Source organism: Excalfactoria chinensis, chromosome 12, assembly GCF_039878825.1.
Source record: "Excalfactoria chinensis isolate bCotChi1 chromosome 12, bCotChi1.hap2, whole genome shotgun sequence".
Lineage (NCBI taxonomy): Eukaryota > Metazoa > Chordata > Aves > Galliformes > Phasianidae > Excalfactoria > Excalfactoria chinensis.
This window is the reverse complement of record NC_092836.1, coordinates 12,337,947-12,364,403: the sequence shown is the minus strand read 5'-3', so window position 1 is coordinate 12,364,403 and position 26,457 is coordinate 12,337,947. Positions and strand designations below refer to the sequence as shown.

General features: G+C 34.3%; 1 protein-coding gene across 4 annotated transcripts in view; it reads left to right on the top strand.

The window, feature by feature from the left end:
* Positions 1 to 26,457, top strand: part of CACNA2D3 (calcium voltage-gated channel auxiliary subunit alpha2delta 3) — a 346,053-nt gene that overhangs the window by 157,255 nt on the left and 162,341 nt on the right. For all 4 annotated transcript variants that reach the window (XM_072347140.1, XM_072347142.1, XM_072347143.1 and 1 more), the window contains 3 exons: positions 5,376 to 5,450; positions 15,039 to 15,128; positions 17,320 to 17,433. In XM_072347140.1, the coding sequence (XP_072203241.1) occupies positions 5,376 to 5,450; positions 15,039 to 15,128; positions 17,320 to 17,433 (279 nt within the window). The remainder of the gene's footprint in view (positions 1 to 5,375; positions 5,451 to 15,038; positions 15,129 to 17,319; positions 17,434 to 26,457) is intronic.

Here is a 26,457-nt window from a genome sequence, read left to right as displayed (position 1 = left end):
TATAATAAGAGCTGTAATTACTGTGTTAATTATAGCATGTGTACAAGGTAATTTCTTCATCTAAAGGTTTTTATTTTTGTTCTTTTTTTTTTCCCTACTCTATAGCCTATTTCAGGGTGATTATGTGTTTATTTGTTGAAATAAGCAGGAGTACTGACTGAGAGTACAATTTTATTCTTATCAGCTCAGCTGTTCAGTTTTGGTAGGACGCTTGTGGTTTAGTTGCTGTGCAAATATGACCCTGAAACTATTCATTGTATTGAAAGAGGTACTGCAAAGATGCAGGAGGCCGTGACAGGATTGGGAATGAGTGGGAGAGGTGTTATTCTGTCACATGGAAGAAGTGCTTTAAGGAGTTGTTTTGAACTGAACACCACAAAATAATCTTTGCTGTCTCCTTACAAGGCAAAAGTGGTAATTTAAAGAAAGCACAAAATTTGTTTGCTTGAAAATGTAACAAGCTGTTAACAGCGGTGCTGTGGAGAAGGCAGCTGACCTTTCTGTGAGGAATGGTTTAGGTAGGTTGGCACTGCGTTACAGGCTCCTTTTAAAGCATGATGTGTTAGAGGAAGGTATACTGAGGTTCTTCAGTATAGCCAGGGTTACTGTAACTAATGCTCAGCAGAAATGACTTTTGAAGCAATGATACCAGCCAATACCTGAAATGCCTGTTCAGATGGCTGCTCTGTGAGACCTGAGACAAAAAATGCAGCATCCCTTTCTCTTCCCAGGTCAAATTGTGAAGCAGAATATATATGTGGGAACACCGGGCAAGTAATACATGTGTAAGATTAAGTGAAAAGTTTTGAACCTGAACAATTGTATGGCTTTACTATGCACAGTGATTAATGGAGGACTCTTATGAGGAAGTGGGTCAGGAGTTAGGAATCAGATGGATTAAGGAGTTCACTCACCCTAAAGCGTGCCTGCATTTCTAAGGAAAAGAAGGAAATAAAAGGAAAATAGTGGTGAAAGATGTGATAGAGGACTTAAAGATAATCAACAGGCAAAATGAAGCCAGCAGAAGGTTTACACAAACAGATGAGAAACTTCTGTGTTTGTTACAGGAAAGAAGAAAGAACACATTTAAGTTTACCAAAAGAGAAGATGAGATTAGAGAAAGGCAAGATGTTTTATAATTTATCTGTTGAAAGAAGGCAGACCTTGTTTAAAAAGTGTCAGGGTTGATAAGTGAGAAAACAGAGAAGCATTGTGGGAACAGGAATGAGTTACCTTGTAAAAGGCGATCGGGTGGCAAAGATCATGCATCTGTGATGGAGCTCAGCCTCAAATCTCTGTTCCGTGCACAAGTGGGACTGCTGTAAGCCAGGGTCAGATTTGGAAAGGAATTGAGCATTGAGGAAATAGTTATATATCAGTAGAAGAATGAGGAGCGGAGCCTAGTAGATGGAAAACTGAAGTCTGAAAAGCATTTGTGCAAAATTTGTGGTCATTAAACCTGTTAGTTTTTTATTCTCCTTTCACAATATTTCACTGCTAAAAAAGTTTCTGAAAAGAAATTGTTTGCTTTTTGTGCTGTTACACGTTTCTGTGTTCTGTCCACAAAAAAAATTGAGAGTTCTCATTAATGATAATGGGAGTTACAATCAGTACACACTAACATCATTAAAAATTCAATTAACACTTAAAAATATTCAGTAAAATAGAAAAACAAAACAAAACCTACCAGTCCCGAAAGTTACTAGCTGTATGTTAATTGGGTTGATTCATATCCACTGTGTCAATTTGATTTTTCACTAAAATACCTGCCTAACTTTATAAGTAGAGGAAAGCAAAATTTAGTGCAAGTCTTTCCAAAGAATAAACATAAAAACATTATGTTAAGAATCGTTTCAGTTTTCATGTTCAATTTGGAAAATCTATCTGAAACTGATGGGCTAGATGATTGAATTGCAAAAAAAAACCTATTGAAACACAAGAGCAATTTTGTGCTGCCTGTGTTAAAATTTAAGGTCAGTTTACTGGCACATGAAAGAGATGCTGGCAACAACAAGAGAAAAGGCATATTTTTCCAATTCCCTTTGAAGCATAACTCCAAGTCATGCATTAAATTAACAGTATTATCATAAAAGGAGTACTAATTCTGTTCAATGTTGAAATTTTTCAAATGCTTTTACAAAAATGTAAACTCTACATTAAAAGAACAAAATATTAACTGAGCTCAGAATGCCAAATCAATTTTAATGCTGTTGTCACGCCATATTAGGAAAATATATTAGAGGGGTATTATTTGTTCATTCAGAGCACAGTAGCGTAGTTCCTGGTTTTAATCTGTAGAATTTTCCATTATAAGTATTTTCTGTGTTGTCCTGTTAAAGTCCTGGTATTCATTCTGAATGTTAAAACCTATTTTTTAACTGGTCTGAGTAATCAGATTCTGTGCAGGTAACATGGCAGGAGGCTGAACACTGGGAAGGCAGCCAATTGCAGTCACCATATAACTGCTCCAAGCCATGGGCTGTGCTTGTATGTGTGTGGTAATAATAGGAGAAGTTTGGAAATACCTGAACAAGAATAAAAGGAATTGGTTTGGCTTTGTTGTTTGATATTAGGGTGGGCTGAAATAGATATCTTGACTTGTGTGAAATCTTGCACAACATAATATGAAAGTTATTTATTTCTGTGGATCTTGTTCCAGACTGCTGAAAAGAATAAATATGCAAAATGCTGAGGTAAATGCAGACTACTTGCATAGGTTTAGAGCTGCATCTCATTTTTTCAGAGTATAGGTAGTATCTGATTATACAAGATAAATCATCAGCTACCTGTGATTCCTTTCAGTTCAGATTTTGGCCTACTCGTTTTATCTTACGACTGTTGTGCAAAGAAGCAACTAGATGGGGAACTAAATGTAAATAAGTAAATATGTTAATACTACTAACAGAGCAATAATAATAAATGTGTCCTCAAGTGTTTGAATTATAAGAGTACTTAAAGCAGTCTAAGGTTTTAAGAGAAGATCATAAAGCATGTTAATTCTTCTCTCTCTCCTTCCTTCAGTGAAGCACAGGCTATACACAGATTTAACCCTCGGTGCTATAGCATTGCAGATATCACATCTGTAATGGGATAATGATTTCCTATGGTTGCATGCATGGATGTGGTACTGTGTAATGTTCAGAAATATTAGAGAAGCTGAATGTAGACTTCTACTCAAGTAGATGAATTTTGTAGTAGGTTAGATGAAAACTGAGTATTCACAGCTTTGAACTAAAGCAGAAAAGTCTATTTAGAAAATCTCCTTGCCCAGGGAATAAGAAATCTGTAGCAGGTATTGCTGGCAAAGTCAGCAGTTAGTAACAAGCCTTTTGATTGAAGATCAGGAGGCAATTTCATTGAGATATGAAATTCTGCATGTTGTAGAAAAACTGCAGAACTGAGTTCAAATTGCTCTATAAGTTTGTGAGAAGTATGTGGTGGTTTTCTTTAGACTGAGAAAATTCTGGAATGCCTTTTTCTTTTTTTTACTCTGAAGGAAATTGTGATAAGTTTAAAAAAAAGAAAAAAATCACTAATAATAGCACAATATATTCTACAAAAGGCTAAAAGGAATTTGTGATTCATTTGTTTGCTGGTAATAAGAGTTGCTTTGCAGATTTTGCATTATTATTTTGCAGTGGCTGTCAGGAGACAGACAGGAAAGCAATCTGAAGAGAAACAGCAGCAAAAAGTGCATCATTTAGTAGTCAAATGAATGGCTATGACACTGGGATGCAAAGAGGACATCCCCAGTAACTCTCAAGTGTTTCAGTTGTCATTGCCTTGTGTTTTCATATTAGCTTTGGAGCAATGGATATGTCTGCAGGCTCTCATAAATTGGAACAACACTGATGGGAATAAAATAATTAGAAAAGCATGCAAGTCTGCTGCAGAAATTTTGCATAAATCCCTTTCTAGAATTTCGGTTTGTTTTTAAACATTTAACCAACTACTTTGTAGATATTAATGTAAATGTTCTATATATCTAGGAGTAGGAAATGGAATTTCTCTGGGTATATAGCTCTTTATAGCTAAGGACTGAGTCTGACACAGCACCTCAAGAATAACTTGATGACATTCTAATTAAAAACTCTTCCCTTTGCAGCAGTAATCATGCAATTAATTAATTAGTGTGGCTAGTAGTGCATTGTTAACATGAATGGTGATGACAGATGTCCATTGAGGAACAGGTTGCAGTGATCTGTGTTTATGCATATGTACAGACAAAGGAATGATGTTTAATTGAAGAGGGAGTCGATCAGATTCAGAGCTACAGCAGAGATTAGGTCTTGCATTGACCAAGAACTTTGTGTAAGAAACACTCAGAAATGAATTGTTGTTGGAAGACCTTTTTTTACTTTGTTTTTATTCTTGTTGAGGTGGAGGAGCAAGTGAGTAAATGCATATGTTAATCACTGGAAATGCTATCCTTGATTGTTTTTGGCTTATCTTCATTTGTTGTTTGTTATGGATGTTCTGATTCACTTAATGTCTGGGAAAGAGTGAAAACAAGTAGAGCTTAAATGGAAAGGCTCTTTAATCTGTGGTGACTTCCAGATTAGGTCAAATTAATAAGAAGTGAAGATCAGATCTTTACAAGGAATATCATGGAGTTTTTGAAGGAATCTATTAATCTGTCTTGTTTTGAAAGGTTTAAGATTTAAACAAGTTGATTTTCAATCAAGTTATACAAGTATCAATAGTTCTGTTAGATGTACTGAATGCAAATGAGACTGTTCATTTAAATTCTTAAGATGTTTCTGAAAATGAATCTGGACTGTCTTAACTTAACTTGAACCTTGAAAGATAAGCAGAGAATTCATTCAGGATCTGTCACAGCTTCACGTATCATTGTACAATGAGTTATTTTGCTTGACTTAAATTCTGACTCTTAAATCTGGATGTATTCAAAATTCAAAATTGATTCAAGCTCACAGACTTTTTGGCATAGTTATTTTGCTATTAACCTTCCATAATGTGTTAGACAATGCTTCAATTATTTGTCAAGTTTTTTATTTAATATGTAACAAAGAACTGGGAGTTGTGACTGTGATACATCAAATCTGAACTCCTGATCTCTTAATATTATTCAGATTTCTGCTTAAAGGGTATTTTATGCCAGATAGTGTGTATAGCACACATTAACTCCACCTGAACTGGCATCCATTCCACTGAATGCTCCTTTAGAAAGTCTAAATCTCTAAGATACTAAGAAGCATAAGAAAGAAAAAATGTCTATATTCAGTTTTTACAAATGAACTGAATCAAATTGTTCTTGCTTTATATGCATGCTTCCCTGCCATTCTAAGTCATTAAATTGTATCTTTCAAAGCTTTTAATTAAATTTTCATAATACTTTTTATTTCTCTGCATAGTATAATGAAGAACTTCACTATGTAGAACCATGTCTGAATGGAACATTGGTTCAAGCAGACAGAACCAACAAAGAGGTAAGGAATGAAAGGAACAACGCAACAGAGAGGCTGCATTGCCTAAAAGGTGCTGTGATGATCTTTTCCTAGTATAATGGATTACATTATTACAAATAATAAATTAATTATTCCACTTTTGACATTTCTAAGGAATCCTGTGTGACTCGGTATAAAGAGAAATATTTATCTAGCTATTTAGATTGATGAATCTTAATTGAAAAATACAGAAATCTTTGAAAACACACTTTAAAAAGAAAGACTGAGGGAGAGATTGTATTCTTAAGTCTCACTAACTCTAAAGTTGAAACAGATAGTATACTATATACTATATATAACTGGAAGTGTGACCATTCCAAAAGACATGTCAAAAGAATAATGTGTTAATCCAAGAAAATTCAGTGTGTGTGCAAATGCATTATATAATACTGACATTTTTTACTTTTTTTTTTTTTTTTTTTAAATAAAAATACACTGTTTATTGAAACTGTTCTTTGAAGGACTATCAAAGAATCAATCTGTAGTTTAAAGCTAGATTTACTGCCTGCCATTCAAATGCAGTTGCTCTGTACAAGCAATACTGCATTGCACATCGTAGAAGGTTAAGGTAGGATGGCTTATGCCAAATAAAATTATGGAATCCTGGGTTTAATCAGATAGTTGAAAAGTTTTTGTAGATTGAAAGACTGCTAAAGCCACACCTGTAACTACAGTGCTTCTCTTGTAGTGGGTCTTGCTTATGCCTGGATGATGCAAAACTGCTGCTGTGTCTTAAAAATTTGTCTGTGTATTTTCTACTGAAAGCAGACCAGAAGTGTTTCAGCTCAGCACTGACCTGCACTTAGGGTTGAGCATGACAGTTCATTTTTACTAAAACAGTCAATAAAGCATTGCAGGAAGTAGCAAATATAACTATGAAAACACATTTCTAAGCGTGTCTATCTTAGATCTTTTCACGTATGCCAAGATGGAATTAATTTGATCTGGTTCTGCTAAACTTTATTGTATTACTCACATGGGTTCTTCTCATTTCACCCAAATATACACCAACATTCCACAGGAATTATTCTTCATGGGCTACTTGCTTAATAGGCTTAATGTTCTTCACTATTGATTTTTTGGATACATAGCATTTGGTTGCTATGTGGAGCAACGTGAATTGTTTCTAATCATTTCCTTTAGAAGACCCTTATTTGTGGACTGTTATGTAGTTTTCTAAAGCAGCACTTTATTGGATGAATTGAATGAGCCATATGAAATCTGTGCATGTTCTAGACTAAAATCTAAAGATTTAAATATATTGCCAAGATGGATTGTCTGTAATTAATCCAAATACTAATCTTTCCTTCTCTCTGCAACTGATCAGAATGCTGATTAATATATGCCCATATGTTACTTAATGGCAGATTTATTTTAATTTAAGTAAACAAAAAGTTTGTGTGCCTCTTAGATGATGCTCAGATTTTATGAACACTGTTGTTACTCAAAACAGCTAAGTACAGTTTCATGTTGTTCTTCAGGGTAAGCTTCAAAGTCTTTTACAGTTAAGTACTATATATATATATATATTTTTATCTGTTATCAGTTTGTGTTTTGCTTTGCCTGTAAGTTGAGTACTATATTCAAGAGTTTGGAGAATAATTAAATATAATCTTTTTCCAGCTATTTATATTGGTGAGATGGTTATTGATATCTTTCCCTTGAAAATAAGGTTGAGATAGATAGCGTATCATAGTTGTATGCATTTTTCCCTTTCTTTCCCTTCTCCTCCCTTCCCTCTTTTCTTCTCCCATCACCTTTTTAATGAGCTGAGGTGACACGTTGAGTTTACTTTTCAATTTATGTCATAAAGGAGCCCAGAAGAGAATTTATGAACCTGAATTGTTTCATTTAATAAGCAAAGTAGCAACAAAGCAAAAGCATGAGTAATATACCTTTGTAACATTCAGCTTAACAAATATTTTGAAGACATATAATTTTCATGGAAGTTGGGGTTGTGAAAGTAGGTATTATTTATTTTTTTTAATGCTTCATCACATTTGTCAGAGTAACTGGATCAAGATCAGTCCTCGATTACAGTTTTATTATCCATCTGCTGCATTGCAACAGACTTTTAAAGAGCAAAAAGTAATTTGAATATATTGTTATATATTACATAATATTTATAAAATAAATAATTTTAAAATTTAAGATATTTGTGAATTTTTACCATGGAAAAGAAATGAGAGCTGGATAATAAATAGGTTTTCACCTGAATTTCCAGCATGTTAATAATGAAATTAAAAAAAATGTTTTCTTTTAATAAGGAGTGAAGATACATTGATAAAAGCAATGATTCTAAGCACCTAGATCTGTTTTCTACTGGCTTCAAAACTGCACATACTGCAGTTTTGGGTTGTAAATCTTTGTGTAATGGCTTCATTTTTTATTTTTTATTTTTATTTATTTATTTTTTTAAAGGTTGGCTTTGTTTATTGCTGTCAACAATCAACAAGAAAATAATACTTATGTTTAGAAACATCCACTGGTCTTCATCAAGTTTGGTCTTGATCAAATTTGGTTCCCCCCCCCCCCCCCCCCCTTTTTTTTTTTCCTCCTGTCTTTCCCTCCCCCCCCAAATCTTTGATTATATGAAAGCTCATGTTACGTATAGTTTTCTAAGCAGTGTGGATTTAATCGAATTTCTTTCAACTACAACTTCTGAAAGCATACTCCTTTTGAGAAGCTTGACTGAATCAAGTCAATTTTTGTATATTTATAAAAGGCAAACTTCTAACTTCAAGTATAACTGTGATGTGAATGGCGTTAATATATATATACCACAAGTTCTACTGAGATACAAAGCAGACATCCCAGTCCAAGGCTTCTTCCAACATATAATGGTTCTGCTTTCATTTTTACAATAAAAGACTATGGTAATTTGGTTTTGAATTGTAATTTACAGGTGATATGGCAGGCATCTGCTTCTTTCAAAATCTTTTCAAAGCAAGGTACTATTTTTTGTGAAAAAAGTGTATCTGCCTTGGAGACTCCCTTTGCAGGTGTAAGGATGTACTTTCAGAATGTTGTAAACTATTCTTAATTTGCAGAAATGTAAGTTTTCTATATGTGAGCGGAAAAACTTGTAAGTACACCGGGTAGCATAAATGAGATAGAAATGAATCTGTGACCCTAAATGTGGTTTAGTAATGTAAAGCATGTAATATGAATTTGAATTTTACCGGACTAATTTATAATTTGGCATTAGCATTAAACAGCTGCTACCTTGAAGTGTATCAATTTGCTATACGCATATTTAAAAAAAGAGTGGGAAATAGTTCAGACACTGTTCTGTCACCGTCTGCACTTTCTCCACAAATTACAAACATGTGGAACTGCCTATTTTAATACTGGTTTTCTTGGGCCAAGATGTTTTCATCTTTGAGAAACTCCATGTTGCAATTTACCTACCCCAAAGGAATCGGATGACAATCTGATTTAGTGTAACTCCAGATTTAAAGTAACAATATTACAATATGCATTCCTTTTTTATATGTTTTTTTAATATGCTATATATGGGTTGAGGACATTTCTCTATAAGCGTTTCCATATGAAATATATCATCTTCTAGATGCACACATAGGCACAATAACTCCAAACTAAGTTGAGAACTTACCCTTGCGTAAATTGGAAGACTAAAATAGACAGATGTTGCATTTAGTTTCTAGTAAATTTTTATATGCAGTTAGCAGAAATTGAATAACTAGAAGACAGATTCAGTAATGGGTGAAACTCCCAATAAGGGGTTGGTAAATACTAAATTTGCATGTTTATTATTATTTAAGCATACATTAATTGGATGTTTACCTGTCTTAGATCTCCAAAAAGGGTTGCTGACTGCTTTGCTATCAAAAAAGAACAGCAAAATCCAGCCCAACCCAAAAACAAACAAACAAAAATCCAAAACACCCAAAATGGAAAGACTCGCTGCAATCTATTCTATTTATTTTTAAAGATGACTGCCCATTCTGGACCCCCATAACTTTTTTCTAGCCTCAGACCACTGAATGTGGCTCTGAAGTTTTCTATTGCTGCCCTAGGCAACTAATTTGTTTAACAGGGAGCTTGTTTTTAATCTGCTATGTTTGATCTTGAGTTCTTTGACCAACAAATCAACTTATGGCTTTTTATATCTGGTATTTGTTTATCTGTTAAAAAAATTCTGCCTACCAATACAACGTGCTAAAGAAAATGAGTGGTTGGATAATCATCACCAGCATGTCAACCTATAATTGCTCTAGCAACTAATGTTAAGTATGAAGATGCTTATATGCATTTTATGGATGTTAATGCAGATTTATTAACTGTTAGCTTGTGTGGGTCAACTTCCCTGTGAGGTATCGGTAAATGTCACTGTCTTACCTGACACGTTCCCGATTGTTTTTTTCACTGCCTTATATATTGATGTAGCTCATCCTCACAAATCTGATAAGTCATTGCTGAGTATATCTCAAATATTAACATGCATGAATGAATATGGGAAATAACAGTTTTAGTGCAAGACTTTGCAACAATCAGTGACACAAAATCTGGGGCAATCTTTAACTCATTAACAGTATGTTTCTCTAGGAAGCTCACCTTTGTCAAGCAATAGTATTGTATTTAGCTGATGTAACTGTATGAACTCTAGTGCATGTATCAGATTGAACTCTTCCTGTATGGAATCTGTAGAAAATACTTTATTCATGTATGATTCAACTTTTAGACTAATTATGATCCTGCAGCCCCATGTAATTAGGGCATTCTAACCCATGGTACATTATTTCTAGTGAACTCAAATCAGATAGATTAAAAGATACCTGTATATTGGACTGCAAATAATGGGTAGAATTTTTTCACAACATTAGGTTTTAATTAAAATGCTGAAAACTTTGTATAATTGGGAATTTAAGAATAACTCGAACTACTGATGCAGAAGCCCTACAATGGAGGAAAAATAAATAAATAAAAAATTCTTCCAGTACGTAAACAGGAACATAGATGGTGGATGGGGAATTAATTTGTTCAGATACATACAACAGTAAACTTACCAGTACTCCTGACTGAACCCTCATAGGTACATGGAAGGACCTTATCTGGGCTATCAGACATAAGTGAATATTTCTTCACTCTCTTTGGGTTATCTTAGAACCATAGAATAGCTTAGGTTGGAAGGGACCTTAAAGATCACTGAGATCTAATCCCCTGCCATGGGCTGGTTGTCGCCCACCAGCTCAGGCTGCCCAAATCTCCATCCAGCCTGGCCTTGAACACCTCCACAGCAGCTGTGCCAGTGCCTCACCATCCTATGAATAAAAAATTCTTGTTCTAAAATCTAACCTAGTTTTCTCTTTTAGTTTAAAGCCATTCCCCTTTTTTCTGTCACTATTAGACTGTAAAGGTCAGCTCCTCTCCAAGTATTGGAAGGCTGCAATAAGGTTTACCCAGAGCCTTCTCTTCTCCAAAATGTGTATTTCAAATACTTCTAAAATGATTGTAGATACCTCTACAGCTGAACACATCCGTACTTCTTTACTGTAACAAGACACATCTTCTGTTGAGCTCTGGCCCTATAATTTTGTAATCAGACATCAGAGTCTGATTGTCATAATTGTGTGCCTAATTTGCATTTAGAATTACCAAGATTATGCATGTCAATTAGATATTTGAGTCCACAATTAGATATTGCACGTTATGGTAATTGCACATGGAAATTAGACATACAGTTCCATGCAAATGCTTGTGCACACTGTTGGTTGAAATACCAAGTGCAAGATTTAGGTAATTCAAATACAGGGTCTCCAGTGTGACAGTAAAGAGAAACTGAGATGGACCAATATTATTGCTTGTGTAGTTTGGTATTTGGTGAGCTGCATAAAATAAAAAGATTAGATGAAAGAATGGTGTAATGTCTTTTTGAATTGTTATGAGCAAGTGATCCTGCTTTCTGGGATCTGTTTCATTTAAGGAAGCTACTGAAAGTAGAACTGAAGTGTTTGTTATCTCATTGCAAAGTCACTTATTGTTCTTTATGGTGATGAATCAGCGGTTAAGCTCCTGTCCTGACTTTTTTTTGCAGTAGTACACGGTTGAATTATAGCTGTCTTGCTGGGCACTTTTAAGTTACTGGATGGCAGTTACAGATATCTGTCAGCAGGTTATAAAGAAACTGAGACAGACATACTAGGTTGAAAATGTGGTATCCTCATATCGAAATGATGCAGTGCTATAAAAATGCCTTGGCCTTTTTAATAACAAAAGGGAGCGCTACAGCATGGCTGGTAAGCATGCAGCAGCCTGCAGAAATGAACTGGTACATTTTCATTGTTTACAGTGAAACAGCCTGAGCTAGATAAAGTGTGGACTGTCTGAGGAAGTTGTTATTTGTGTTGCCTGTAAAATGAAACATGATGTCTTTAAGTGTGGTTTCAATTAATGCCACACACTCAGAGCGTCTGGTGTGATAAAGAGGGAAACAAATGTTAATTGGAATGTTATGCAATTTTTTAGTGGACATACACAGTGCCGAAACTCTTGGGGGGAAAAAAGAAAAAAAGATTTAAAACACTTCAAAGATAGAGAAAGGAGTCAATAAAAACACACATTTGTTTTAGTCACTCGATCCTTTTGCAGAATCACCTTGTCTAGCGTTCATTCGTTCAGAAGCCTGTGGGAAGCAAACAATTATTTGTTACAATTCAGACTATGTGAAATGGATTTTTAACATTTTTACAATTTTTGTATCAAACAAACATTATTATTACATTTTCAGAAAGTGTGTATGTATTTATATGTAAAGAGAGAGAGCACTGGGGCAAGAGAAAGTATTTATTCTTCTGACATGCCATGTGTAGTGACTGATACACTGGAGATTATAGTGCTTATGAGTGATTTTTGGTAATCTATTTATTCTGTATGTTCATACTTGATAATGTAGATGCTTTGCATAAAGATTCCACAGTCCTTACTCCTGAAATACTCAGAGATTTTAAACACAAGTCAGATTTTTAATAGCAAAGTAATTCTCGTTTAATTATAAAGCAGTAAAGTATTTCAAAGACAAATGTGATTTGGGATAATTATTTAGCATGCCAAATTTACAAAAAGAGAAGATTGGAAACTTATTTCCATGACAAAATTTGGTGATTATCAATTTTCTGAAAGGTCTGTGAATCGTTGTGTTATTGGAAGCATCTGTGACAACTGTAAACTGACCTCAGTCTCATGGATCTGAGAGAGACAGGCTGTAAGCACAGAGCTGCTCCCACAGCTTGAAAACTTCTGGTCAATGCTTACACTGGATGTTTTGAAATAGCTTTGGACATCAATGGAACAGAAGCAAACTGCTTGTTTTCAACATTTTATGTAGCAGCAAACTACATTTTCTGGTTTAAACCTATCAACCATATGTGAAATTTGTTTTGGTAGGATGTTTCCTGGAGAGTTTTATAAACATATTTTAATTTTTGAAGAATTTCAGTGAGCAATAAAAAAAGATATGTGCGTTTTCTGAGTTTCTGTAAATCTTCAGTTGCTGGAAAAATCCTATTTCTGTCCATATGTGTAGAAGTCAGTGGCCTTTGAGGCTGAGTGCAGGTCAGTTGTGTTTTGAAGGAGTAATGGAAAGCACACAGTGTTTGTTGCTGACAGATGACGTAGCCCTTGCCTGGGAAACTGCTTTCTGTATTGCTACTCTCAATTTCCAGTCTGTTTTAGTTGAAGGCAAGAATATGCCCATGTTGTATATGAGCTTACACTTTCAGAAATATTTTGAAGTAGGATACAGAATAACAAGAGGTTAATACATTTCTTGAACATTCAAATATTTTAAATTCATTTGTGTTTTTATTATTATTTGTAAAAATACAAAGGACACAATATAAGGAACAATAGGATCATTACATTATTAGTTTCTTTTCTTGGATGTATATTAATGTTCTGACATGGCTAATGAAGTGACAGAAATGTTCCTTTTACTATCTTATTGAACTAAACTTTTTATGCAATTGTGAGATCTTAAGAAGCATTTCACATTTCCTGCTTTGTCGTTGTAGTGTTTTTAATCCCTCTGTATGTGTTTTCATTTTCTTATTCCCAATTGTTGTATTTATAAATCATACTTAAAACTGTAATTTATGTTACTATGCTGATAGTGATAAGTTTTACTTAAGTTAGCTTAAACTTAAGTTAAGTTTACTTAAGTGTTTAAGTTGGTTAAAAAAAAATTGTTTTGCAATTAAACTATGTAGAGATTAATGCCATTGCTTTTTGCTTAGACAAACAAGACTGCCTTCTGGCTGTTCAAAGCACTGAGCTGCAATGAACTACATTTACTAGGTCACTGTGGACTAATTGTTTTGAGAAAGCAGCCTGTTTTTGTGGCAGCAGCTTATGCTTCAAAATTGCCTACAGCTAGGATGTAAATTTTCCTCATTTTGACATTCTGAAATTTATTAATGAAATAGGAAGGACTCTGCCTTCCAACATGCAGAGGTAATATCTTTTTATTTTACAGAAGAGAAAGAAATGTATCCATCAGATAAAATCAGGGGGGGCTCACACTTGCTTGTTGATATTACATTCAGTATCTTCCCTTTTATGGCAGCATGGCTCGTGACACTGGATTTTATCATGTGTAATCCCTTAAAAACTTAAGAGACTTTATTTCTCCTCTGAACATATTATTTTCAAAAATAAGTGCTACTGTACTTTTGAAAATGTTCTTACTTAATCTAAAAATTAAAACTACAATTTCATGTTTGTTTTATAGTGTAGGCCTTTATTTTTGCTAAGTGTATGATTTGAGAAATTGCTCAAATTTCTGGCATATCTGGAGAAATAATGTATGTGACAAGAGGGGTGGAACTGGATGTTCTCTGGGGTCCCTTCCAGCCCCAGACATTCCATGACTCTGTGATTGTGTTTTGTATGAGGGGAATATAGGATGAATACTGGCGTTAGCATCAGAACTGCTTGCCTGAAGATTTTACCAATGCTCATGGACAAGCAAGCATAGCAGTGCATAATTGATGAAACATTTAAAACTGCAAAAATTAGGCTTATGGCTATGCAACATAAACCTGAAGATAATTGCCAATAGCTAACAAGACCCGTTCTCTAAATGTTATGCTGACATTGATAAACAACATGAACTGCAATGAATAATTAGATCTATCAACTTCTGGGGAGAGATAACACAAAATAGAATACAAAAACTAAATTTTAGGGTGAATAATTATTGAGTAGTATTTCCTGAAAGCTAAAAGTTGAATAATTAGAAATAAAGTAAAAAATCATTATATGAAGATATGTATGTCTGTATGTAGCAAAGCAAACTAAAAGGCAAAGGTAAAATAGTCTGAATAACTAGTAAAAAAAATCTTGTGATATTTTTACATTATTGTTATTCTAATAACAATAGTACTTTGGTGTGACTTTGTCAAAAATACTGAGCAGGAACTGCTATGGTTTATGAATTATGTTTGCAGTCATGTTAACTAAAGAGGTAAGTCTCAAGAGGAAAACTTTAATTATATAAATATATATGTTATAAGAATAATCTGGCAAATAAAACATTCTTCTTCATTTCAGCATTTTAGGGAACACCTTGACAAGCTTTTTGCAAAAGGAATTGGAATGCTGGACATTGCTTTAAATGAAGCTTTCAACATGCTCAATGAAGTAAGTTAATGCTTTTCAGGTTTACGCTGCTGATATTTTTTCCAGCTCTTTAGCAATTACTGTCAATTTAAAGGTAATAAATTAGAACTCTCTCCAAAATTGTCATGACGGTAAAATATTGCCCATAGAACAAGCAATCTTTATTATCTATATGTGGGGGAGTATGCTTATATTTACTAATTTTATAATTATGTTGTTTTTGTTGTTGTTGTTAAATAAGTTTATTTCAGTAGCTGCCAACTATCCTTAAAAAAATACTGCTAACCTTTTTACTCTTTGTCTACATCATGTGACCTTTATATGCCAGAAATCTGTTCAAGTGAACTACAGCTTAGCTAAGGATGTCTGGGTTACATTTAAAAAAGAAAGATGGAGGGGAGGCTTATTTAGAATCTAGGTGGGTTTTCAGAATGGTTCAGGATTTACAGTAATTAAACTCATTTAATTTTGTATTGCAATTACCTGCATTTCAATTCCTGTATTTGCCTAGGTTGCTAAAATCTGAAGATGTTGATACTGAACATCTTTGAAATGCATGTTTAAAATCTGCTTCCAAATTCTTTCCAACCGTTGATTTAAGCAGTGTTCATTAGTTGCTGTAAGAATACAGAAGTGCTTAGTAGAGCAGTGTGGCACCTACACTGTCACGTGACAACTGCAATTATCTCTTTTGGTGACAAATGTGGTCTTTGCAGTGATTACCTTTTTAAAAAAATCAAAGCCAATTAAATAAAATTCTGTGACATTTCAAAGACTGCTAATCACAACCAAATGCTCTGAATGTCAGGATGCACTGAAATTTTTGCTGCTTACTGATGAATCACTGAGTTAATTGTAGTTCATCATAAGTCCCTTGTCATTGTTATTATTATGGTAAAGACTTTCATCATTCTTGCTATTCAATAAAATTACAGTTCTAGACAAATATGTGAAGATATCACCAAAGCATTTGAATTTAATCTCATTCTTAAAAATATCCAAACAGCCATGTAGTATAATGCATATGCACACAAATTAATATTTTAAAATAGATATATGAAGGCATTCCCCCTTCATTATTTTCCCTTTACTATAACTTTTGCATTTCAAAGTATGTTGTTCATATGAATGAGTAGGTGTTGTGATAGAACAAGGGATATTGGCTTTAAAGTAAAAGAGGGTAGATTTAGAATCATTTTAAAATAAAAGAGGGCTACATTTAGCTTAGATACTAGGAGGAACTTTTTTACTGTGGAAGTGGTAAGGCATTGGAAGAGGTTGCTCAGAGAAACTGTAGATGCCCCATCACAGGAAGTGTTCAAGGGTAGATTTAATGAGTCCCTTGGCAACTCGGTCTAATGGGAAGTATCCCAGCCCATTGCAGCGGGTTTGGAACTGGGCGATCCTGAATGTCCCTTCCAACTCAAAACACTGTGTTTTGTTGAATATTTATGAAGATGAAGTCTCTTTCATCTTTATGAAGAAGTATTACATCCAGGATCATATTAAGGAAGTCAACTTTAATAGTTATGCATAAGGATAAGACTGGAAAAATGGACAAGACTGGAAAAAAAAGTTAAGGATAAATTAACTTGCAGGTATCACAGACAATAGCTTCTATACAGCAGGGATGAATAGTTTGCTAATTTTGAATGATATATGTAAGCATGTCTTCATGTCTACAAAGATGAGATTTTTAGAAGTTAAGAAGTTTTTCTACAAGAAAAGTTATAGGGTTCTGAGAAGATCAGGAAACAAGTGAACCCTCATATTATAAAATAATAACCCTCATATAATAAAATAATATACTAACAAAAATTAAAGGTCGATTCAAAATGAAGACACAAGCTATGGAATCAAAAAATGAAAGCTCATATTGCTGCTTAGCCCAATTGACAGGCTCTTTTATCAAGAGAAAAAATCCTCCTTCTATGCAGTGGTGAAAGTTCCCTTGCACACATCAAGTGCATGTTGGTGTCTGTCTGTCTACCTGTGCTGTAGTGCTGCTGTCCAGCAGCAAATGTATGTTCATGTTGTGAGAATGTGAGAATCCACGAAACTTGGTTCTCCCAGATAAATGTTTTATGAAAAATAACATCTGGTATGTAATATGGAGTGAGTACAGATGCCATATGAATAGCATGTCTCTAAATTGTGTATCCTCTGTATCTAACAGAATGTGTTGTATTTAAATGAAATTTTCCTTTCACAGTTCAATCACACAGGACAAGGAAGTATTTGCAGCCAGGCCATAATGTTGATTACTGATGGAGCTGTGGACACATACGATACAATATTTGCAAAATATAATTGGCCAGACAGAAAGGTAAGTATTTTCTCACCTATATTTAATGGAAAAACAAAATTAGCTTATGCAGTATGAAATATATGTCTATTAAAAAGTCAGTAGTAATCCTTTTATTCATCTAAGCATGATTTTGGTTAAACGGATGTTTTGTTAGTGGCAAAAATAATGCTTATGTGATATTGCTTGAGGATAGATGTGGCCTTTTAATGTAGTAATGAACTAGGATAATAAGATATTATGGAAATACTAACCTTCAAAGTGCATTTTGGCTCTTATATAATGCTTTCCACATGATACATTACTGAACATGAAAACCTTTCTCTTCCTTATCCTAAAATATTAATTAATAATTCAGTGCTTTTTAAATCTTGAGAAGAATGTATAATTTGGAGCTAGAATAGTTTACTATAGTTGAAGAAGAAACAGATGTGTAGGTCTCAATATCTTTTCTTTCTATGTTAGAGTAATGGGTATAGTTGTCAATTGATGAAATTTTATTGGAAAAAAAAAGGATTTTTAAAGATTATTTAGTGCATTTTGGAGACATAAAGAAAGCATTCCAAAACTTAAGATGTCTTATGCACACAGATTTTATCTAGGTGAGTACGAGTAATCACTACTTGCGTCTGACATAAACTCCACATCACTGAAAAATGTGGCTGAAAGCCACTGCTAACAAGGGACTCTGAAGTATTATAAGTAAATCTCATAATAAGAACCTGATATCTTTGGATTCTGTTTAGTGATTCACAAAATGAATATAACAAACCTGACCTGACATTTGAATCAATCTAAGGTCTTAATTTTATTTATGTATTTACGTATTTATGTATTTATTTATGTAGTTATGCCAGGAGCATGACTATTAAAATATGCGTAGTAATTGCACAACTGTATTTCATTCTATGGACTGTGTCTGCTTTTGAGGTAGTGTTTTTTCTGTGAAGGATTATATCATCCAGTTAGGGAAACAGTGAGATCATCTACGTCTTGAAATTGTTCAATAGCGTGATAAAAACTGCAGTTCAGTTTGTATGGTCTAAGTTGAACAATGCTGCAATTATACTGAAAGCCAGCGCTTGTTTTCAGTTACCTCTCTTTATAACATATGCAGCTTCTTACTTAAACAAGATCCGCAGAAAAGAGATGTTTGAGTTGTTCTGTTTCAAACAAGCATCTGTGGTCTCTGCAAAATTTAAAGAGTGCACATTTTTAATTCCTCACCAGCAAAAAAATTGATCATAATTGCTTATGAAACTCATTTGTTTGCATTTGATAATAAAAGAGATAACAGTATGCCAATTAATTAATTTAAATTAGTAAATAAAAGTACAGATGGTAAGAAACTGAGGATGAAGTTGGACTGAATGTCTTTATTATTTGCATCTGGAACTAGCTGAAATCAACAGAATCTATAATAAAGGTCCCAATTCAGAGGAAAGTGTAGATGCAACATGGGATTAAAATGACAAAACTTGAGTTATGCTCAGTAATCACTGTCACAATAAGGATATAGCAGAACTACAGGCCTGCTTCCTTTATAGGTACTTTCTGTTCACTGCAGCACAAGATTAACTGAAAACTTCTGACTGTTCACTTATTTTACAGACAAGGAAGAGTGGAATCTTAATCTGTGTTTTTCTTCAAAGGCCGTTTTAGGCCTCCTTTATAGCCTTTGGAATATCCTGGAATAAAATTTCAAATTTCTATTTTTATTTTTTTTTAGAATGCAAATTAAACCAGAACCAAACACAATGTTGTATAGTGGACAAGTATTTACAGGGTTTAAGATATGTTTATGTCTGACAAGTATGTTTACAGTTACGTGTGGTAGCACAAGTAGAGGAAAGAATCCAAACATGAGGATTAAATAAGAAAATGATTTATTGCATATTTTCCTAACCGATTGGTCAGGTACATTGCTGGTCTGATGAGGTATGGCAATTCCAGTAGCCTATGAGTAATTGTTAACTACCCTGGAAAACTATAGACTAGCACAAAGAAATTGTTTTCAGGCTTTTGCATCTCGATGTTGAAAGTACTTCTACCTAGTTTGCATGATCCACTCTTAGTTCATTCCTGGTTCACTTTTCTTTTAACAATATCCTCATATAATTCAATTTTTTATAATTCTTACTGAATTAGAATAAGCCATCATGTGTTGTTTTTTTACATACTGAGGCTTTAAGTGAAGTTCTGCTGGGTATTTACATTAACTTTAGAAGGTTGGTAAATTGCATGTTTAAATATCAAATCTCAGGAGATGTTTGGAAGGGGAATGTTACAAAGGGAGGAAGTTAAATGTTTGGTATACTATTCTCTTGCTGGCATCTTATTACATACAGTAAATGGTATTTCTTGCTCATTTTGCTCTGAGAGGCCAAATTCTGCTGGTTTGAAAATGTAACAGACATTGTTTATATATGAAATTGTTATTCATATATACCATTTTGCCAGAGAACCTCTGTTAGCCTTCGTGGTGTCTGGCTATAGAACAATCCAACAATACACGCACATATATCAAGATGGTGTGGAAGATTCATTACATGCAGATCATAGATGTGCAGTTTAGTATTCATTTCAGCAAAGCGCTTACATATGTGAATTATTACATCTCAGCTAACCAAAGCAAGGGATTCAGGCATACATTAAAGTGCTTTACTGAATTAAGAACTAAACAAGTTATTCCAAACAATTCCCTCTTTAGAACTCTGTTGTGGGTCTTCTGAGTCTTTCTAAGTAGTTGAATCTTGAGCTGTTAGTGAATCTGCGTTTTACAGACTATCCATTTAGAGCATGCTTTCTTCATCTCAATCTATATTTATATGTATAGATAGATTTAAACTGACATAACAACATTACCTAGAATCTGAGACTTCTGAAGAATGTGGTTGTCTCTGTAGACATAACTTTTGTGTTCTGTTCCCATGTGCAGACATTTGTTGCAATACTGATAAAAACCTATTATTCTCTGTGAAGTTCCAAATACCATCATCTTGTAATCCTCCCTACTATCCCTATCATAATTTTCTCAGTGTGAAAGTGACAGATTTGTATGTCTGAATGAATATGTTCTGTTTTAATGGGATAATGTATCTGCATTGACTTCTGTTAAGTTCAGTCACAAAGGTTTCCTCTTATGAACTGTTGGAACCTTTTTTTAAGGAATTTTAACACTGGAGTTCAGTTTAGTGCATTGATAAATGCCCTAGAAAACTCAAGTTCTTGTTCTGTCATCTTACATTTTTAGAAATTCAAATCTTGAAAAACCATGTAGGATTTTAAATCTTTTGGGACTAATTATTGAACTTGCATTGTGACAGTAAAATATATATCCCAATGATTGCTGGTCAGCAATCCATTATGAGAATAGAAGCAGCTGCCACTGAGAGTTTGCTCTTTTTTTAAGGACTGTGTATCTTGCAAACCCTACAGTCCATTTCCGTATCTGTAATACTTCAATAGAGTCTCAAATTATTGGTAACTTCTGGTAACATTTTTATGCTTACTTCACTTTTTAAAAAAAGAGATAGTAACAAGTTATACTTGTTTGATGAAATATAACTCCCACAAACACCCTTAAAAAGACGACAAATGTATGTTGTAAGGAAGCTTAAAGTAGAATTTGGAAGTATACATGAATGGAGGCAACAGACCACTACACAAGTTCCTGGCCTTCCTTCCTCTTGTTAAGAGCAAAACAGGACTTTCAATTATGTGATTCTGACTGTCAGCCTCTGATGAAGGAGATTTTTTTTTATTTTTGAATTATAACAAAGGTAGCATCAGTTATGGTCTGTCTTTTCTGTCTTCATGCTTTCCAATTGCTTTAGTAATATGAGGCAATAAAACCATGAAGAAAAATTTACTTAGTATGGAGAATAATGACAAAAGATAAAATAATACTGTTCTTACAATCAATAATTTACATTTCAGTCACTAGAAGTAAACTGAACTGTATATTCAGTATTTCAGATAGAACGCAAAGTGCAAATTTTCAACTCAAGAATATCTGCTCTTGTTCTTGTAGATTTTCTTTTCCTTGTATACTAGAGAAAACTCATGCAAATAAGAAATTGGTGGAACATACTGTAAACTGTGGTAAACCATCTGAAAGTTATTTTTTGTTATGGATTTGCATGAAAGGCTGCAGTGAGTTATCTTTGAGTGCAAATGAGGTCTTGCAAAGCCCCCATAAATGTTGGACCTGAATATGATTTCCAACAAACAGCGGATTTAAGGCTGCATCTAATCTCCCTTACCAAGTCCCTTACACTTCCAGGTACAAAAAGCATTCATCGTACAATGCTGAGTTATATGTCGCGTATCACTTATTCAAGATTCCAATGTGCCTCTTTTGAAGCAAATGCCTTGCTTCAATTTTGCATTGTCAAAAAAAATAAATATATATATATACAAAAAAACTTGACCAGCCTAAAAATGACTTAATTGCAATTGCCCTGAAGTAGGTGTGCAGTTGTTTTCAATTATTTTTACAAATAAATGGAAAAATCCCTAGGCAGTTCATCTATTCTATTAACTTAATCTCCAAGAATTAAATTAACCGAGTATATATTTATTAGTTTTGCTCACACTGTGAAAAATAAATGGCTGAATTTTCCATAAAAGGAGAGTTTTGTCTAAATACTGCTTGCTGAAACATCTGTGGTAGAGGTAGGTGAGCACTAAACATTTGCCTTGAGTAAACTTACATAAAACTTAAGGTTTAATTTTCATAATTTACTCATTCTATCAAGTCTTATAGGCACAAATATTCGTGGAAGATGAATTTAATCCTGTTTGCAAACATGGTCTTGGATACATTATCTTTCTATCCCACCATTTATTGTCATTTGCAGTTGAAAAAGTGTTTCTCATCCCACCAGTCTGTGGGAGTACCATCAGTGTGGCATTCTTGTCATTGTATTGCTAGGAATTTTGATTAGGGACCATAGAATCTGACTGGAGAGTTTGAGCAGTTGCAGATTTCTGCTGTTTTTTTGAGTAAAACTTGAACCTGACTTTATGACTTATATTCCAGTGAAAAAGAAAAATCAGACCACCATTCAGAAACGTATTTAGAATTTTATTGATTGCACGTTTTATTCCCTATTTCCCCCACATCTCTTGTTGTGGATGTCCCACACCTGGAGGTGTTTAAGGCCAGGTTGGATGGGTCTTGAGCAGCCTGGTCTAGTTCTAGATCTGGTGGATGGCAGCCCTGTGTGTGGATGGGGTGTTGGAACTTAATGATCCTTGAGGTCTCTTTCAACCCAAGCCATTCTATGATTCTGATACTATAGTGACAGTGCTGCTTGCCATTTTTTTCCATGCAGAACTGGGAATATATTGGTAGCATCACACCATTGTGTGGAAAGTAGAGATTAGTGACATCTAAAATCTCTCTTCTTACGTTTAACAGAGACCACGTCTACCTTTAAAAGGATTCAGACTTTTAGTACAGTTCAGAATTTCTGCCTCTGCTGAATCTATACTGGGGACATCCAGTATCCAGTAGCTGAGTTAACTTGATTTAATAGAAAATGTGTGTTCTCGGCAGTGCTGCTCCTGAGTGTCTGGGATGTAGGCAGCACACACAACCCACCAGAGATTTATCCATTGTAACAATATTTTCCTCATCCTATCTGCATAAGGTTGCCAGAACAGTTTCTTTAGATCAGAGAGCACTAGGAATTCCCTTTTCTTTGTTTCCTACGTGAGCAGAATATTTACCAAGAGTAAAGGGACCTGCTAGCTGCTTTGTGAAATCATTTTTTCCTTTTGTTATATAAAATCTGTTTATAGCACCTTGTATGTTATTCAGTGGAATCCCATCAAAATGAGCGTTATCTGCTCTTCCTGGGCTATGTATCTAAATTATCACGGATGTCATGCTGAGAAGTACATGGCATCTATAAAGAGATTGAGACTGTTGAGAATACTAAAAATAATAAATGGGTGACAGGACTCATTCTATAAAAAGCATGATGGAAACTTTGCAGTATTATCATTAGTATGATTGTAATAACTATGATAGTATTTTTTTCAATATTTTGATTTGTTTGAGTAACCAGAACCAAATTTGTGCAAAATATTCATATACTTATACTAACAGCATGAGAAATTTGTGACTACAGAGATATTAGCACAGTATCTGATAATACTGAGTTTTTGGCTAAAAACAATTCTGGCTGACTAAGTACGCTTTGACATATGGCACCCCATTTTGAAAGAAACTGTTTTATTCAGGCTGACCTAAATTCTCCTTAAAAGGTTATGTATGGAAACTAGAGATGAGCCAAACATCAGACGATGCCTTTGTGGTACGTCATGTTTGTGCAATTTCAGCCAGAAAAAATGCATTTGGCTCTATGTTTGCAGCAAGAGTAACATCTAATAAGCCATTAGGTCAGTGTAACTAGTGGAATTCTCCTATGAATTTATGCTAAATTCAATATATAGTTATTCTGAAACATGAAGCTCAGAACTCTCTTTGTGTGTGTTCTACTTGCATAAAAAATAGGAAACACTAAACAATTTTCATAATTGTTTTGTTCACAATGGAATCCTCACATGCTTTCCCCATATTAGCAGCCATGACTAAATTGAAGTTACTCCATTTTTGGTCACATAGAAGCAAGCACATAGGAAATTTTTCATAGGGAGCTGCAGTCATTAACTGGTGCCAACCATCCAGATCAAGTGCTTCAGCTGAAAAGCACTGAAACTTCAGGAAAATGAGCAAATTTGTTTCCTGCAAAAGTGAATCCCTCCATCAACTTCCTCAGTTCAGGTAGGGAACTCTGGTAAGCGCTGTGCCTCTCTACACCAGAGGAACTCTTAGGTGTGCTCTTTTTGCCATTATTCAATTCCATAAGTACAGTGTGTTAACAGTAGGAACAGCTGCCTAAGGAGTATTCAGGAGCCCACTAGGGACTCTTAGGAAAAGGATAGAGTACAGCAGGCAAGTTCTTCACTCCAGTTCTCACATTGCTGAGTTGCAAGTAACTACTGTCCAGATTAAGAGGAAAATATAATAGATGTTTCAGCATCCAATGTTACTATATTCTGTATTTTTACATTTAAATCATTTTTTTAATAGGCAATGGCATTAATTGAATGGTTTGAAATAACATGTAGATTTCCAGAAAGCAATCTAGATAACTTTACAGCACTTAGTGAGAAATAGTTGGATAAACACCTGGTTTAGTTCACAGCTTTTTAAATAACAGAACATTTAATAGCCATAAGGGAATAGTAATGTAAAACAAGCCATACAAGTTAGTTAAAAACTCTACCAATGAGCTACTTTTTTTTTCCTACTAATGAATGGATTTAGACTTCCCAAAAGAAAGTAGCTCAACAAAACATTTATCTTTTCCTCCTCCCTCCAGAGTGACTTATTAATGGGTTGTTGAGTGGCAAGAGAACCTGGCCTTCGTTCCTACATTTATGTTTAATCAAGTGCTAACAGTATCTATAAGACCCAGAACAGGGTCTGTGTCAGTTCAAAGTGTACTTGCCCTCTGAATGAGGCTAGATTATTAAATTAGAGACACAGGCCAAGTTATGATGCCATCATAAGCAGATACTCTTGCATTTTAATTTGCTTAATTAATTTTGCTGCTATTCTAAGAGGAAAATGTCTTATGCTGGTTTGGTCTTTTGAGCATGACTGCTCACATTGTGTTATATTTCCCAGTTAGGAAGTTTCTTTCAATGCATAATTTCTTGTAAGAAGTTTTCTGAAACAACATTTTGAGATTAGACTTTTTAAAATTCATCTATCCTGTATGCCATATTCATTTAACCTTCTAGTCACACTAGAAGTCAGTGTAAAGTTCTTCTAGTATTGCTGAAGTGCTCTATATCCTTCTTAATATGGTTGAAGTAGCTGGTGTATTGTATTCAAGTAATACATAAAATTCATAACAGATAAAAAGGATTTTCGGAGCTTCATTAGTACTTGTTTTCCATCATAACCTGTTGTAAGTTTTTAGGAGTGTTCCACTGTGTTAAATAGAAACACTGGCAAGGTCTGTGATGTGAGAAAAAAAACATATGAGAATCTGGACCAACTAACAAAATGTAGAGCTTAAAAAAAACAACCATACTATTCAATAATTGAACAGTACATTTCTCCTTGGAAGTTAAGACTTAATTTTCTGTATCCTACAATGTATTAGTCTGGATTATAATCTCAGTATTAACTAATCAGAGTTTGAAAGACACTAAAGTTTTAACGTATTTAGAAATTCCTTTGCATTTCACCTGTCTGCACTGTACAAATTTCAGAAAAGTGAAGGTAATGGTTTTATGTAAATGTGTCATTGGCTAATCTGTTACATTATCCCCCACAACTGCTGCAATATGTGCTGCTGGTGTGATTTTCTGTGATAGCGCTGTTAATAAATTAGGCCCATTGCCTCTTGATGGCAGTGTATTTCCTTCTCAAGTTCATAGGCCTTACAGAACATTTACGTCTCATTACAGCCAGTGCAGCAGTTTGTGCCCTAATAAATCAGAGGAGCTTTGCAGAGATGATCTTGACAGTAATGAATCTTTCTGTTGGCATTTTCACTTCACAGGCACAAATAATGAAGCAAAACTGCCCCATCTGGCCACTCAGTAAGAGTCAAATCACAGTGGGAAGCTGTTTTCCCAAGCATGACAAAGGTCATTGTGTGCAGCAGGAGTGAGCGATAGAGGGTTATGCTGTGAGTGACAGTGTAGAATGAAGCCATTTATGAGCTTTTATCATTATAATTACAATTATTAGCTGTGCAGCCAAGGTTCTCTCCGCCCTTCTACCAGCTCTGTGTGCTGTTACATCAAGAACTACCTTAACTGATTTCTGCAGATTTACTGGGAGAGATTTTGGTTGTTGCAAAGAAATTGATTCAATCAACTCAGTCAACCATTGAAGTGGTATTATTAAGGTCTCTCTTAGAATTTCTTTTAAAACGAATCTCTGCAAATTTACTTCCTTGAAAGTGCAAATGCTGGCAAAAGTTGTATACTATTTATAAGCAAATAGACGAA